At 38.3% G+C, this 15,052-nt stretch overlaps 1 protein-coding gene across 2 annotated transcripts; it reads left to right on the top strand.

The window, feature by feature from the left end:
- The first annotated feature begins 745 nt into the window (after window positions 1-745).
- On the top strand, window positions 746-13,720 carry LOC131956642 (uncharacterized). Of its 2 annotated transcripts, none has more exons than XM_059321172.1 (4): window positions 746-799; window positions 9,817-10,567; window positions 11,928-12,276; window positions 12,687-13,720. In XM_059321172.1, the coding sequence occupies exons 2-4, from the start codon at window positions 9,879-9,881 to the stop codon at window positions 13,533-13,535; spliced, it is 1,887 nt and encodes a 628-aa protein (XP_059177155.1). In that variant the 5' UTR covers window positions 746-799; window positions 9,817-9,878; the 3' UTR covers window positions 13,536-13,720. The 2 variants fall into 2 exon arrangements, with proteins under 2 accessions (XP_059177155.1, XP_059177153.1); XM_059321170.1 differs by having other exon boundaries at window positions 770-799; window positions 9,827-10,567.
- The last annotated feature ends 1,332 nt before the right edge of the window (window positions 13,721-15,052 follow it).

Here is a 15,052-nt window from a genome sequence, read left to right as displayed (position 1 = left end):
ATAGGCACTGGTGAGTCAGTATAGGGTAGGTGAGTCAGTATAGGGTAGGTGAGTCAGTATAGGGACTGGTCAGTAAGTATAGGGACTGGTGAGTTATAACACATGTTAATCAGGACAATGCAGGACACACCTCACCTACAACTTTTTAACGACCAATGTGAAAAAAGGCCTCGGTGCCTACTGTTGTTACCGTTATTGAATAAATTGAATAAATAATTGAATAAATTGAGTAAATTGAATAAATTGAAAAAATTGAATACCTCACCTTTCTATTTGAGCAAACAATTTTCAAGGATTCAAAATAAAAATCCCGAAACTGATCAATGTAACCCATCTTTATACTTTGCAAAACTATCTTCATCCCCCCCCCCCCCCCCCCCGGCACCACCAACATCAAAATATGCCTGAAATTCACAGACCAGCTTTTAAAATAGTAAGACTGTTCGGGCTGGAAGATGGCACCGAGACGGTCTCCTTTTAAGAACAGCCGCCTAGACTAACTGCATTAAAAGATGCGTAAAAATTTACGAAAAGGGCGTTTATTTCCGTTTTTTTTTAAAATAACATTTTAAGTAATTAAAAGCTTGTTATTATAACATTTGATTTAAATGTGTAGAGTGCCATTGTATTGACATACAACGATTTATTTATCTTTTTTTTTTTGTAAATTTATCGCTACTTAGAAAATCAGAAGTAGATTTACGCACCGAAAAGCACCGTCACTGAAAGCTGTCAAGATAATTAACGGAAGTTGTCTAACCTAACTTCTACACGATATCAAAATCCACTCAAGGTTCAGGTATTAAAATAATCTTAATAGATTCTATGTACTGTTTTCGGTAATCTATCGTTTTAGCGTAATCAATTCGGCTGCAATAGTAATGTGCGGGAGAGGTAGCTGATGAATATATAAAAAAAATATTTGTTTAAATAAGTTTATTTAAGTCAAATTTTACAAAATATCACAGATAATTGATTTAAAATAACAAACAGTGACCAAAACAATTTAAATAACATGAAACTAACTTTAAACTAGGTGTTTGAGATAAATATTAGTAGAAAAAAAACAGCGGCCATCTTTCCATATAAAATTTAGAGTAGTTTCCCTGGATAAAAATGTCTATTCGTATGTATATTGTGTTGACTTTGTTGTTTAATATACATACCTGTCTTGTTTAATATAATAAGTAAGACAGAGGGCCGTCTTCTTATCTTTAATTTCATTTTCAAGTGAAATGAAGGCTATGTATGTATGTACATCCAAGATCTCAAAAATTTTGGGAGGTCCAACATTTACTAAACCCTTTTGTACTGATTAGGGGTCGTCCATAAATGACGTCACAATCGTAGGGGGGAGGGGGGGTCGGTAATTTTATGACGACGTGTGATGACGGGGAGGGGGGGGGGGTTCAGATGGTGCTACGTCACACTTTTGCTTTATAGATAAGAAAAGTTAGAAAACGAATTTTAGACATTATTTAGCTTTTTAAAAAAACAGTTTTAATAAATTATAATAGGAATTGATTAAAATACTATATTTTGACATATTTCAGACAAGATTTTGGAAAAATATCGATGTTTTAAAAAAAATAAACTGCAATTTTGAGGGGGGGTGGGGGGGTTGTAGGCTGATGTGTGACGTCATTTTGGGGGGGGGGGTCTGACTTTTTGTGACGACGTGTGACGGAGGGGAGGGGGGGGAGGTAAAAATCGTATTTAAAAAGCGTGACGTCATTTATGGATGACCCCTTAACTTGTCAATTATTAGGTCGTCCATATTCCTCATAAATGACGTTGGACTCAAAATATGGGACGGTGTAAAATATTTTTTTCAAAAATGATGAAGAATATATTCGTTTTCGTTAGAAATTGTGATTAAGGGTTCGGGTATAGTAGAACTGCGATATGATATTAAATCATCATCTTGCTTTTAGTAACTATTGGGTGAGAGGGAAATTGTCGGGAAAAGTATGACGTCATTTATGGGCGATCCATTTAATTAAGCCTAGTTGTTTATTTTGTCTGTAGACATTAGTCTTAGGCCTACACTTTTTCTGAATTAAGATTATTGTGTTTTTTAAAATAGGTTCAAATTTTAATTAGTTACATTTGAATACCACATGGTTTTTTTTTTCTTTGCCTTCTGCTGTCATCAGTTTTTGATTTCTTCAGTAGTCAATGTTTACCCCTCCCCACCATCCATTATTACCAAAAAAAAACATCACTATATGTGTCATAGCGTAGATATATAAAATTAGACTAGACGAGTAGAGGTTACTAAGGACGGTACGAACTTGACGGTAGACGATTTGGTGCGAGAGTATTGTGCGCGTGTTCAATAAAATATGTGTGGCGTGAGTGTGACGTGAGCATGGTGCGACAATGTACCCATGACGTAAGACGCAGCAGTGAAGTTAGTTGGGGGTTAGATATAGTAGAAGACGGATGTATTATTTGATATTGTGAAAATGATCTATAAGTGTGTGTTAATTAAGTTCATGTTATTTCATAAACTAAGTTGTTGACATTGTTAATTAGTGTCTGCGGAACATAAGAGTGATTCCCGTCCTCCTCACGAGTATAATAGTTGCCGTATGAATAGTAGTAGATCAGAATATATTGAGATTATATATAAATCGCCCATCACAATATAGTCATATCCCACTCTAGAAAAAAACAACTAGATCAACGTATAGTTCGTAGGAAAATTAGAATCTATCACTTATTCGTCTGTTAAAAAAAAAAAGAAATAGGTCATTTTTCTCAACCACGCCGTTTCATCCCCCACTAAGCACAACGTCACAAAGTTCGCGGCGCGCGTGACGTCATTTGTCATTAGGCTAATGTTTAAGAAAGATACCGCGTAATTAAAAGAAAATCAAAACAGGCTCTAAATCACTATGGCGATGCGACTTTAACGACGTTTAGCCTGACTAATAGATCTAAATAACTTTAGTTCGGTGAATTATATTGGTGTTTATTACAGTGGCATGCGGTGCTCCCTCTACTATACAAATTCACGTGCTTTTAATTTCTGCAACCTGCTGCCCTGAGACGTTCGGCTCTAAAATGCCCGTGACACAGCGGCTTCGGTAAATGCATTTAGGCTCCCGGTCCCACCTATAAACGTCTGTCCATTAAGCTCCACGCAAAACGTGTGATTAATATGTGGACATAAGCGGCGCTAGTGGTGGTGTCAACAGGGGCCAAGCTCAGGTCTTAAAGGTGCTCCGCACTTCATAAAAGACAAAATTGATGTTCAGATATCGTCGGACTCTGGCGTTTTGCCGACGGCCGTACTCCTAATGCACAGTCTTAGAGGCTGTCCACTGCTAACACTATTTTATGTTAAATTCAAGCCTATACTGAGCTGTGGCTTTACATTAGCTCAGTGGCGTAGCGAGGTCGAGTGTCACCCGGTGCGGCACTTAATGGTGTCACCCCCCAGAGGCGACAAACTTTCAATTTTCGATTTGTCCCATTTTACCTGCTAGTCAATACTTGTCGAATATTGTTGACAGGAGCTACTTGGAAACAAACAATAACACAAACAATAAGAATGAACTCAAACTAATATTTAAATAAACATTAGATAGGCCTATGTAGTGGTAGCTCTATAAAAATAGGGAGTATCTCATGATTAACTTAATGTATAAAAATTTCATCTCATAATAATAATAATTATAGAACTGATGTTTATTGTCAGTCAATTAAATTGTTTAAAGGGCAGAATTTAAAAAAAAAAACGCATGCTTTGTATTTAAACACAAGACTAACCTATTTAACAGCAAACATCAATACATTTCCATACAAATAGAAATTAAAGGGAAATGACTCAAAATAATATTTTCTTAAGATGGCCGCTGTTTTTAATAGCAAATTTAGTATCTGTAACATCGTTGTTAAACTTTAATTTCCTGACATTTTTATTGATTTAAACCTTAAATGTGGTTTAATATTCAATTATCTTTAGTATTTTAGTAAAATATACAAAAATATATCCATATTTAAGCCATATTTATTAGTTACCTTATCCCTACATTACTAGTGACGGCCGAATTGATTACGCTAAAGCGATAGATTACCCTGTTTTCTTTTAATAGGACACAGGATTCCTTTTATTTATTTTTTGTGTCAGGTCTGCATAAGAATTGTATTATAAGTTTTGGGTAATCTATCGTTTTAGCGTAATCAATTCGATCGTCACTAGTAATGTAGGGATAAGGTAACTAATAAATATGGCTTAAATATGAATATATTTTTGCATATTCTACTAAAATACTAAAGATAATTGAATATTAAACCACATTTAAGGGTTAAATCAATAAAAATTTCATGAAATTAAGGTTTAACAACGATGTTCCAGATACAAAATTTGCTATTAAAAACAGCGGCCATCTTAAGAAAATATTATTTTGAGTCATTTCCCTTTCATTTTTATTTGTATGGAAATGTATTGATGTTTGCTATTAAATACGTTTGTCTTGTGTTTAAATACAAAGCATGCGTTTTTTTTTAAATTCTGCCCTTTAAACAATTTAATTACCTGACAATAAACATCAGTTCTAGAATTATTATTATGAGATGCAATTTTTATGCATTAAGAAACTCCCTATTTTTATAGAGCTACCACTACATAACTACATATCTAATGTTTATTTAAATATTAGTTTGAGTTAATTGTTATTGGTTGTGTTATTGTTTGTTTGCTATTTTCATTTCATATTTTCATGCTTTTTTCCTTTAATTGGTGATTTAATCATAAATGACGTCACGTTTTTTTTTTACCTATCTTCACCTTACCCCCCCCCCCCCCCCCCCCCCCCCATTTTCGCCGTCACGAAATAGTCGTAATGTCGAAAATTACTTTTTTGTCCTGCCTGTTAAAAAGTCAAGCCATAATTCAAACGATGTCACATATGCTATTCTAATGTGACGTCAAGTTACGCAGGACTGCAATTTATGACCTATAATGAAGGGTTGATCGGGGGGGGGGGTGAGTGACGTCAATTATGGAAGACTTCTATAAAGCTGTGCTCAATGAAAATGAGGAACATAAAGCGTTCGTTTTCATGCATGCCTTTGCTCATAACGAATGATCATAACTATTGCAAGCCTGTTGTCCTAAGCGGTGTTAAACAACCTCAGCACATCATCCCCGCCAAAAAGGCCTGCCACTAAATGCCTACCGACGAAAATAAGCCGCGCTACATTGACTCCAAATGAAATAACTTCTGACAATAAGGCTCAAACCAACTAGCTCCAGGCAACGGTATCTGACAAGAATCCAAGACAATTATTGGTTTGCAGGTAAAATTGGACAAAACAGCAAGTTTCGCGACATGGGGCATAACAAAAGATCAACCCTTAATACGACAGCAGCTAATGTAAAAAGCCAGAGCTCAGTATAGGCTTGAGTTTAATATAGAAATAGTGTTAGCAGTGGACGGTGCATTAGGAATACGGCAGTCGGCTAAACGCCCGAGTCCGACGATGTCTGAACATCAAGTTTGTCTTTTATAAAGTGTGGAGCACCTTTAAGAGCTGAGCTTGGGGTGGGGGTCCCTGTTGACACCACCACTATCGCCGCTTATGTCCACATATCAATCACAAGTTTTGCATGGAGCCTAATGGGCAGACGAAGTGTATAGGTGGGACTGGGAGCCTAAAAGCATATACGGAAGCCGCTGTGTCACGGGCATTTTACAGCCGAACGTCTCAGGGCAGCAGGTTGCAGAAATTAAAAACACGTGAATTTGTATAGTAGAGGGAGCACCGCATGCCACTGTAATAAATTAAACACCAATATAATTTACCGAACTAAAGTCATTTAGATCTATTCGTCAGGCTAAAAGTCGCTCAAGTCTCAACTCCCTAGTGCCTGTTTTGATTTTTTTTTAATTACGCGGTATCTCTTTCTTTAACATTAGCCTAATGACAAATGACGTCACGCGCGCCGAGAACTTGGTGACGTTGTGCTAAGTGGGGATGAAACGGCGGGGTTAAGAAAAATGACGTATTTCTTTTTTTTAACAGACGAATAAGGGGGTCATCCATAAATGACGTCACGCTTTTTTGGACGATTTTTACCTCCCCCCTCCCATCCGTCACACGTCGTCACAAGAAGCCAGGACCCCCCCCCCCCTAAAATGACGTCACACTTCAGCCTATAACCCCCCTTAAAATTGCAGTTGAATTTTTTTAAAACATCGATATTTTTCCAAAATCTTGTCTGAACGCTGTCAAAATAGAGTATTTTAATCAATTGCTATTACAATTTATTAAAACAATTTTCTAAAACGCAAAATAACTTCTAAAATTCGTTTTCTAACATTGCATTTTTATAATGCAAAAGCGTGACGTCACCCCATATGACCCCCCCCCCTCCCCCTCATCACACACCGTCACAAAATTACGGACCCCCTCTCCCCCCTATGAGTGTGACGTCATTTATGGACGACCCCTAAGTGATAGATTCTAATTCTCCTACGAACTATAGGTTGATCTAGTTTTTTTCTAGAGGGAGATATCACTATATAGTGGGTGTTTTTTGTTTTTGTAAGAATGGGTGGTGGGGAGGGGTAAACATCGACTATTGAACAAATAAAAAACTGATGAAAGCAGAAGGCAAAGAAAAAAAACCATGTGGTATTCAAATGTAACTAATTAAAATTTAAAACTATTTTTATAAACACAATAATCTTAATTCAGAAAAAGTGTAGGCTTAAGACTAATGTCTACAGACAAAATAAACAACTAGGCTTAAATGGATCACCCATAAACAGTGCCCCCGTATTATCAGAGGCGTAGCGACGCTTCCAGGCGCCCGGGGACAAGCTTACGATTTGCACCCCCCCCCCTCAAACTTTCAATTTCTTTTTCCAACCCATTTTGGCGCCCCACCCCCCCCCCCCTCCCCCCCTACGGACAGCGCCGTAGGCGACAGCCTAGTTCGCCTTATAGGTAGCGCCGGCACTGTCCATAAATGACATCATACTTTTCCCGACGAATTCCCTTTCCCCCAATCGTCACTAAAAGCAAGATGATGATTTAATATCATATCGCAGTTCTACTACTATACCCGAACGCGTAATCACAATTTCTAACGAAAACGAATATATTGTTCATCATTTTTTTTTTTATATTTTACCCCGTCCCATATTTTGAGTCCAACGTCATTTATGAAGTATATGGACTTCCTAATAATTGACAAGTTAATCAGTACAAAAGGGTTTAATAAATGTTGGACCTCCCAAACGTCTTTGAGATCTTGGATGTACATACATACATAGCCTTCATTTCAATTGAAATTAAAGATAAGAAGACGGCCCTCTGTACTACTTACATTAAACAAGACAGCTATGTATATTAAACAACAAAGTCAACACAATATACATACGAATAGACATTTGTATCAAGGGAAACTACTCTAAATTTTATTTGGAAAGATGGCCGCTGTTTTTATCTACTAATATTTATCTCAAACACCTAGTTTAAAGTTAGTTTCATGATGTTTTAAATTGTTTTGGTCACTGATTGTTATTTTAAATCAATTATCTGTTATATTTTGTAAAATTTGACTTAAATAAACGTATTTAGACAAATGTATTCATCAGTTACCTCTCCCGCACATTTCTACTGCAGCCGAATTGATTACGCTAAAACGATAGATTACCAGTTTTGTTTTAAAACAATACAAATGATATCTTCAACAGGGATAAATCTAGATTTAGAAAAGATTTTTTTAGAGTCCAGATCTAGATTCTAGATCTTCTAGATCTAGTTGTAGATTTGCCAGATCTCCATGGTCGTGTAGCCAGTATTGCCGATAAATATTGTTTTTAAATATACAACACACTAAACATTCCTTTACGCCAGTGGATTAAAATAGTGGTCCTATAGTAAGTCGAGATATATACATCATGTTGTTATAATGCATATGGAGGGCAGAGTTTCTTCCAGGCATCTCTTCGGGGGGGCTTCGCCCCCCCGAAAAATTTTTACCGCCCCCCCCGAACGAAATGAAATTTATATAATTTATATAGAAAATATATACTTTTAACAGTGTCCGCCCCCCCGAAGAAAGTTTACCGCCCCCCCGAAGATTTCAAGTGCCCCCCCGGAGAAAAAAATCTGGAAGAAACACTGATGGAGGGGGGGGGGGTTAATAGTTCCCATATGTCTGCATGTATAGATTTACAATAATCTATTTATATATTATCATACATTCTTGACTATTTTGAGAACGCAACACAGAGGATTGATGACATGCACAAGTTATAGAAACTACACGAAAACGTCCAATAACTGTAGCTAACGTCCGGTTGAGTTATTTGAGTTATGACCTTCCCAACCCCCCTACACTCACTTATATATATATATATATATATATATATATATATATATATATAGGCTTATATATAAATAGTATATATATATATATATATATATATATATATATATATATATATATATATATATATATATATATATATATATATATATATATATATATATATATATAAACGATAATGTAAAAAAATTAACGTTTAGCTCATAGTGTGTGGTTGTAGTCATTGACGCGTATTCCCTCCCATCTTCTCCCCCCCCCCCCCCCCCCTGAAGACAGGGGTTTGACCTGAGATACTGCTCGTGGTAAATGACTGGAAACGACTTCCCGACGGGTTATGAACGACCTTAATCTTTTACCCGGTAGAGCTCTCGTCGATCGGACTTAGTGTAGCGTCCCAGGGCGGGGGTGCTGACTGCAGGGGGTGAGGCTATCAGGGGGTGAGGCTATCAGGAGGGTGACGCTATCAGGGGGGTGACATCAGTGTTTTAGGCACACGTTTACCCCCCCCCCCCTCCCCCTCCCGAACGAAATAGAATTAATATAGAAAATATATATTCATTTTACCAGTGTCCTTCCACACATCCCCGTGGAAAATTTAGTCCGCCCCCCCCCCTTCACCACGGGCATACGGTGTGGTGGAATTGGGTAAGCCACTAGCTAGGCTAGAAGTAGTCTGCTGCAATACCACCCCCCCCCCCCTGTCAAAAATCTTCCTGGGTACCAGACCACAAGGGAGGGACGTCCCCGTGGTCTGCACCCCCGGGGATCTAACGAACATGGGCGGGGCATTTCTAGCAAATGCCCCAACCTCTTCCTAGCGGTGGAGGCTGTTATAAGGGACAATAACTCGGACGGTAAAAAATATCGATTTAGAAAAAAAAGAAAGATAAGTCGCCTATTGCAATAATTAAACTCTACTGCATATCTGATTTTAATTAAACTGTGTACAGAAATACAAGGCTAGATTTAGCGTTAATAAAGTTTAGGGTGTATATAATAATTCACAAAGCTTATGTTTAAATAAATTATTAAGCATGGCTTTGTTTATCAAGTTTAACCAAACCTTACTATTTTTGGATTCGATACTTCAACCGCCAACGATGTATATGGTTAGATTTCTGACTAGTTATAGACGTGATAGGTAGGTGTTAAGAACGGAGTTGAATAATTATACGCCTGTGTGTGTACGTCTACTAGCTCAAGCTGGAAGGCCCATGTGGAATGTAGGTCCGGATTCGGGACTGTAAGGCGTCCCTGAGTCCACCCAGCTCTGATGGGTACCTGACTCACGTTAGGGAAAGTTACGGCGGCTGGACATAGTGCTGAACACTCTATTAACTCTACTTCATGTGCCCTATACATCTTTAGATCTGAAAAGGGAGCATTACTTTTACATTTTGTGTGTACTTCTAATCGACAATTATGCCTAGAAATTTTATATTTGCTGCTTTTTTTTTTTGAAGTTACGTTTAGGCTGAACTGGCTGAGACTGTTTTAACTAACCGGGTGTAGCAGAAATCAAACGATGGTCGTTCTGCGCATGCTGTTCAACGCGAAGTCAACCAGGGCGTTGTTCTTCCTCCTCCTCAGCTGGGTTCCAATCTTGGTGTTCATCTACACGTCCATGACCTTCCACCAGAAAGCCCGCAACGCCACACAACCGACGACTCGCGTTCAAGCCTGCGTGCACCCTACACTGCAGTTAGGAGACCCAGCCATACTTCGGAGTACGTACACCGTGAAAGCCCCCATTTGCACGAGCACAGACTTGGTCCAAGTTACGAACGGGACAGTCCAACTTTTAACCGACAGAGAATGTGATTACACCCCTATACACAGAGTAAACGACGACAAGATCCACTATGGTAAAGTCGTGAAAAACATCCCCGACGGTTTCCGGATTTCGACGGATTTTTTCAAAATCTACTGCGATCGGAAAACGGAGTACCACGCCAGTGCGGCGTTCAAGAATGAACTCTGGAAGCGAAAGGAAGCGGATCTTAGAGACGGGTTTGGCGGGCTCGGTATCGCGATGCTGGGCTTTGATTCCGTGTCGCGGATGGCGTGGCTGAGGCAGATGCCGAAGACCAGGAACTACTTCCTCCAGCTGGGCGCCATCGAGCTCCAGAGCCACAACATCGTGGGCGACGGCACCACGGCGGTGTTTCTACCCATGCTGACCGGCAAGTTTGAGTGGGAACTGCCGGAATGCCGGTAAATTTGTTGTTGTTGTTTCCATGTGGTATATGATGGTGTTGGGGACGGTTGGAGGGACTAGCCCAGGACAGAGATGCCTGGAAAGCTTTTGTCCGCGGCTTTTGTCCAGTCAGGGACGACAGGGTAGCCAATGACGGTGTCCATAAACAATGCAACAAGTCGAGTGGGGAGGGTGTGAGGGAAGGAGGGTGGGGAATAATAAATGTGACTTTTTATTTTGTAAGAACATGAATGATGAATAAACGTTTCAATGGCGATGTTTTTTTTTAAACAGAAAGTATGTGACTTTTTTTTGCAGATGGGAGGGGGGATGATTTTACGAACACTAAGGAAGGACATGAAATGGTTGTGTAATTGTTGTGCCTGGAAAGCTTTTGTCCGCGGCTTTTGTCCAGTCAGGGACGACAGGGTAGCCAATGACGGTGTCCATAAACAATGCAACAAGTCGAGTGGGGAGGGTGTGAGGGAAGGAGGGTGGGGAATAATAAATGTGACTTTTTATTTTGTAAGAACATGAATGATGAATAAACGTTTCAATGGCGATGTTTTTTTTTAAACAGAAAGTATGTGACTTTTTTTTTGCAGATGGGAGGGGGGATGATTTTACGAACACTAAGGAAGGACATGAAATGGTTGTGTAATTATAATTATCTAAATATTTCTTCACGTGATTTGAGACTTAATCCATTACCATTTTTTTGTGTACTATCAGGACAGGGGGAGCATTGAGGCTATTTTTGTCTTGTGCTTCCGTTATTGTGTTGTGTGATTGAAGAATGGAATAGAATTTAATTTTAGCTTAGGGATGGGGTAACGATATGAGCAGTTTCTTCCAGGCATCTCTTCTTTAAACAGTGTCCGCCCCCCCCCCCCCCCCGGAGAAAAAGTCTGGAAGAAGCACTGGATATGAACAAAACATATTGTGCCTCCCATCATTTAACTTGATGTATTTCCACCTATACTTGAATTAAGTTAGAGAAACGAGTAGAACAAAAAACAAATGGCATCGAACAAACTATACTGACAATTATGTTGATTGCCTAGAACATCTAACGGAAAATGCACTTTATGCCCTGAATTCCATCAGATTTTCATTTTCTTTCAAGCATCTTTTCGTGAGTGTTTACCTCTCCCCCCCCCCCCCCCCCCTACGAAATAAAAAATAAAATTTGCAGACAAAATATATACTTAAACTAGTGTTCCACCGCCCCCCCCCCCCCCGCCCCCTTAAGGAAAAAAAATGTCTGAAAACAACATTGACGCCAAAAAAAAAAGTTTAAATTCATTTTTTATGATAAAATATTCACATGTCCATAGCACGTCAACTAACGAAACTATTTCATCATGGGCTTCACAGGCGGAAATTTAATAACGCTAAATATATGGACAAGTTCCCCTTTCTGTGGCACCCGTTTAAAGACGCTGGGTACCTCACTTCTTGGTGCAACGGGGACCCGACGGCAGCGCCTTTCAACTACCGGATGCTTGGGTTCAACCATCAGCCCACAGACTTCTACACCCGGCCGTTCTACTTAGCCATGAACAAGAGGAGGCAGTACCAGAACTATTGTATCGGCTCGGTGCTGGCCAGCCGAGTGTGGTTAAACTACTTCCGGGATATTTTCACCGTCTATTATAAGAAGCGGAAGTTCCTGATTCACTTCCTGGTGGAGATGAGTCACGACAACAACAATTTGTTGAACCAGGTGAGCAGCACAATGTAATGGCAATGCATCTAAATATTTTATACAGCCTTTATATTAGATTTATATACCTTGTATATATATATATATATATATATATATATATATATATATATATATATATATATATATATATATATATATATATTTATATATATATATTTATATATATATTTATATATATATATATATATATATATATATATATATATATATATATATATATATATATATATATATATATATATATATTTGTATGTATGTATATATATATGTGTATATATATACATAAATATATATATACTATGGATGTATATATATATATAGAGGGAGAGAGAGATAGATAGATAGACAGACAGACAGATAGATAAATTGAGGAAATCTGCAGGCCCTATCTTTGTATTTTTCTATAGATGGACGCAGACCTAAGGGACCTAATTGAGTTTCTCAACAACGGCGACTATCTGAACAACACTGTCTTGGTGCTCATGGGGGACCACGGTGCCAGGTACCACCAGGTCAGGTACACCTGGCAAGGTAAAATGGAAGAGAGGCTGCCCTACTTCTCCTTCCTGTTCCCCAAATGGTTTGAAGAGAAATACCCCGAGGCCATCCAAAACCTGCGGACAAACACCCGTAGACTGACCACGCCTTTTGATATCCACGAGACGTTGAAAGATTTTTTACATTTTGATGGGACGGGGGTGGGGAATGTCTCCAAAAGAGGGATCAGTTTGTTTAAGGAGATTCCATTGGAGCGGACTTGCGAGCATGCAAAGATTGCGCCACATTGGTGCGCATGTCTGGATTGGAAGAAAGTCTCTTTTAAAGATAAAAAAGTGAAAAGAGCGCTAAGCGTGGCGCTGAAAACAATCAACGGCTTCACCCAGCGTTACAGGAAAGAGTGTGCCTTGCTGTCCGTTCAAAGTATCGACGCCGCCGTCACCTACGAAACCAGGAAAGAGATCCTCAAATTTTTACACACCGACACCAACGGCGGAATCTACAAGGTCAACCTGACCCACAACGGTCAGAACGAGCTGGCCTTGTACCAGCTGACCTTCACTACTTCCCCCGGCGGGGGTCAGTTCGAGGTCACGGTCACGAACGACATTGCCCGGAAACAGTACCACCTGCCGGAAGACCAAATCAGCCGGATAAACAAATATGGCGACGATCCCAAGTGTATTTTGGAGAAGAACAGACAACTCCGTGCATACTGTTACTGCAACAACACCAACCAGACGGAAAGCGCTGTGTAACACCCCCCCCCCCACACCGACAATGCCCCTAAAAAATAACAGTTTAGTCGTTATCTCGTTATTTTTCATCAGTATATTCGTGATTTTGCTCCATCTGTTTCTCTTCCACAATGCTATACTATATTATATTTAGACCATCGCAAGCCGGTAGCTAACAATTTGTGTCAAATTTAGTTGTTACTTGCAAGCCTCAAGGCTGTGCTGTTAAAATAAAATAAAAAATTAAATTAATGGTTTACGTGTTTAATTAAATTTATTTTTAGTTTTGGTAGTAAATTGCGCACTTTTATGTCGAGTGTGTGAAACTTGCCCCATGGACCGTCAGGTTCGAAAGGGAACTTTACTTATGTCGAATGGCCAGAAATGAATCCGCGATCAGACCAAGGTATTTCATAATTTAAAAAAACCAATAGTGTACAACAGGTGAGCTAAAACTGGCTGCATTTGACCTCATTCAATCTCAGGGACCCTCAACTGTTGGGATTCCCTCCTCCCCTAAACCTTAACTTAAATTTACAAGTGATTCCTATTGTTTACAAGATTTCATTTAGTACGCAATTGTTATAGTCATAAAACTCAGTTGTATTAAAGTTTTTTTTAAAGTGCTGAAAAGAAAATTCATTTTTAAAAAGTTTTAATAACGACCTTTTTTATAATTATGCACTAAAAAGGAGAAAGTAAATGATTTTCATTAAATATATTGTAATGCACCACTATTTAAAGAACTAAACAGAAAGTTTGGGTAGCTTCTTAGACTTTAGTCAAGGTATTCATTAACAGTGACCCACTTAAATAGTGTTGCACACTATTTTAAGAAAATCATTTATTTTCTCCTTTTTAGTGCATGATTATATAAAGGCTTATTATTACAACAATTTTATGACATTTTTGTTTGATAGGCTAAACTTTTTACCTTAAATACAAACCATGGATATAAATAAACCGGTAGTGATCTCCCCTAAACTTTCTCGAATATTCTTATATAAAACAACAGGGGATGGTAACTGGGGATATAGTTATGATTTTTAATCCATTGTAAATACTTAAACTTTTAAAAATAGAATAGAATCTCATAAAAAAAACATTGCGCACCAAGCAAACGCCGAATAAAAACGCGTATAATAGTGCGCAATATTATTAGTACTTTAAAAATTTACATTAGTTTTTTGAGAAATCGGAAGTAGCGTAAATTACTACTTCCAGTCAACGGAAATTACTCAAAATTTAACAGAAGGTAGAGAATTAGATCATTTACTTACATGTGAAATTTCATTTATCTATCTGAAATAGTACTCAAGTTATAGGCTTTTGAAAAATTCAAAGTAGGAAAAGTACCACTTCCGGTTATCGGAAATCGCTCAAAAGTTGATACGGATCTACGATTTTGATAAAATACTTATATATGAAATTTCATCAACCTAGCTGTAACGGTACTCAAGTTATCGTGTTTACACACAGACACACACACGGACAGACACACACACACACAGACATACGGACAAGATTGCAAAATTATG

Source organism: Physella acuta, unplaced genomic scaffold (genome assembly GCF_028476545.2).
Source record: "Physella acuta isolate Inbredline_101_S28 unplaced genomic scaffold, ASM2847654v3 ptg001165l, whole genome shotgun sequence".
NCBI classification, from domain to species: domain Eukaryota; kingdom Metazoa; phylum Mollusca; class Gastropoda; family Physidae; genus Physella; species Physella acuta.
This window is presented reverse-complemented; position numbering and strand designations above follow the sequence as displayed.

Excerpts from the sequence above, each read along its gene's own strand:
- LOC131956642 (XM_059321172.1), top strand. The coding sequence starts at position 9,879 with ATGGTCGTTCTGCGCATGCTGTTCAACGCGAAGTCAACCAGGGCGTTG. Across the intron at positions 10,568-11,927 it reads TGGGAACTGCCGGAATGCCG|GCGGAAATTTAATAACGCTA; the intron begins GTAAATTTGTTG and ends TGGGCTTCACAG. Across the intron at positions 12,277-12,686 it reads ACAACAATTTGTTGAACCAG|ATGGACGCAGACCTAAGGGA; the intron begins GTGAGCAGCACA and ends ATTTTTCTATAG.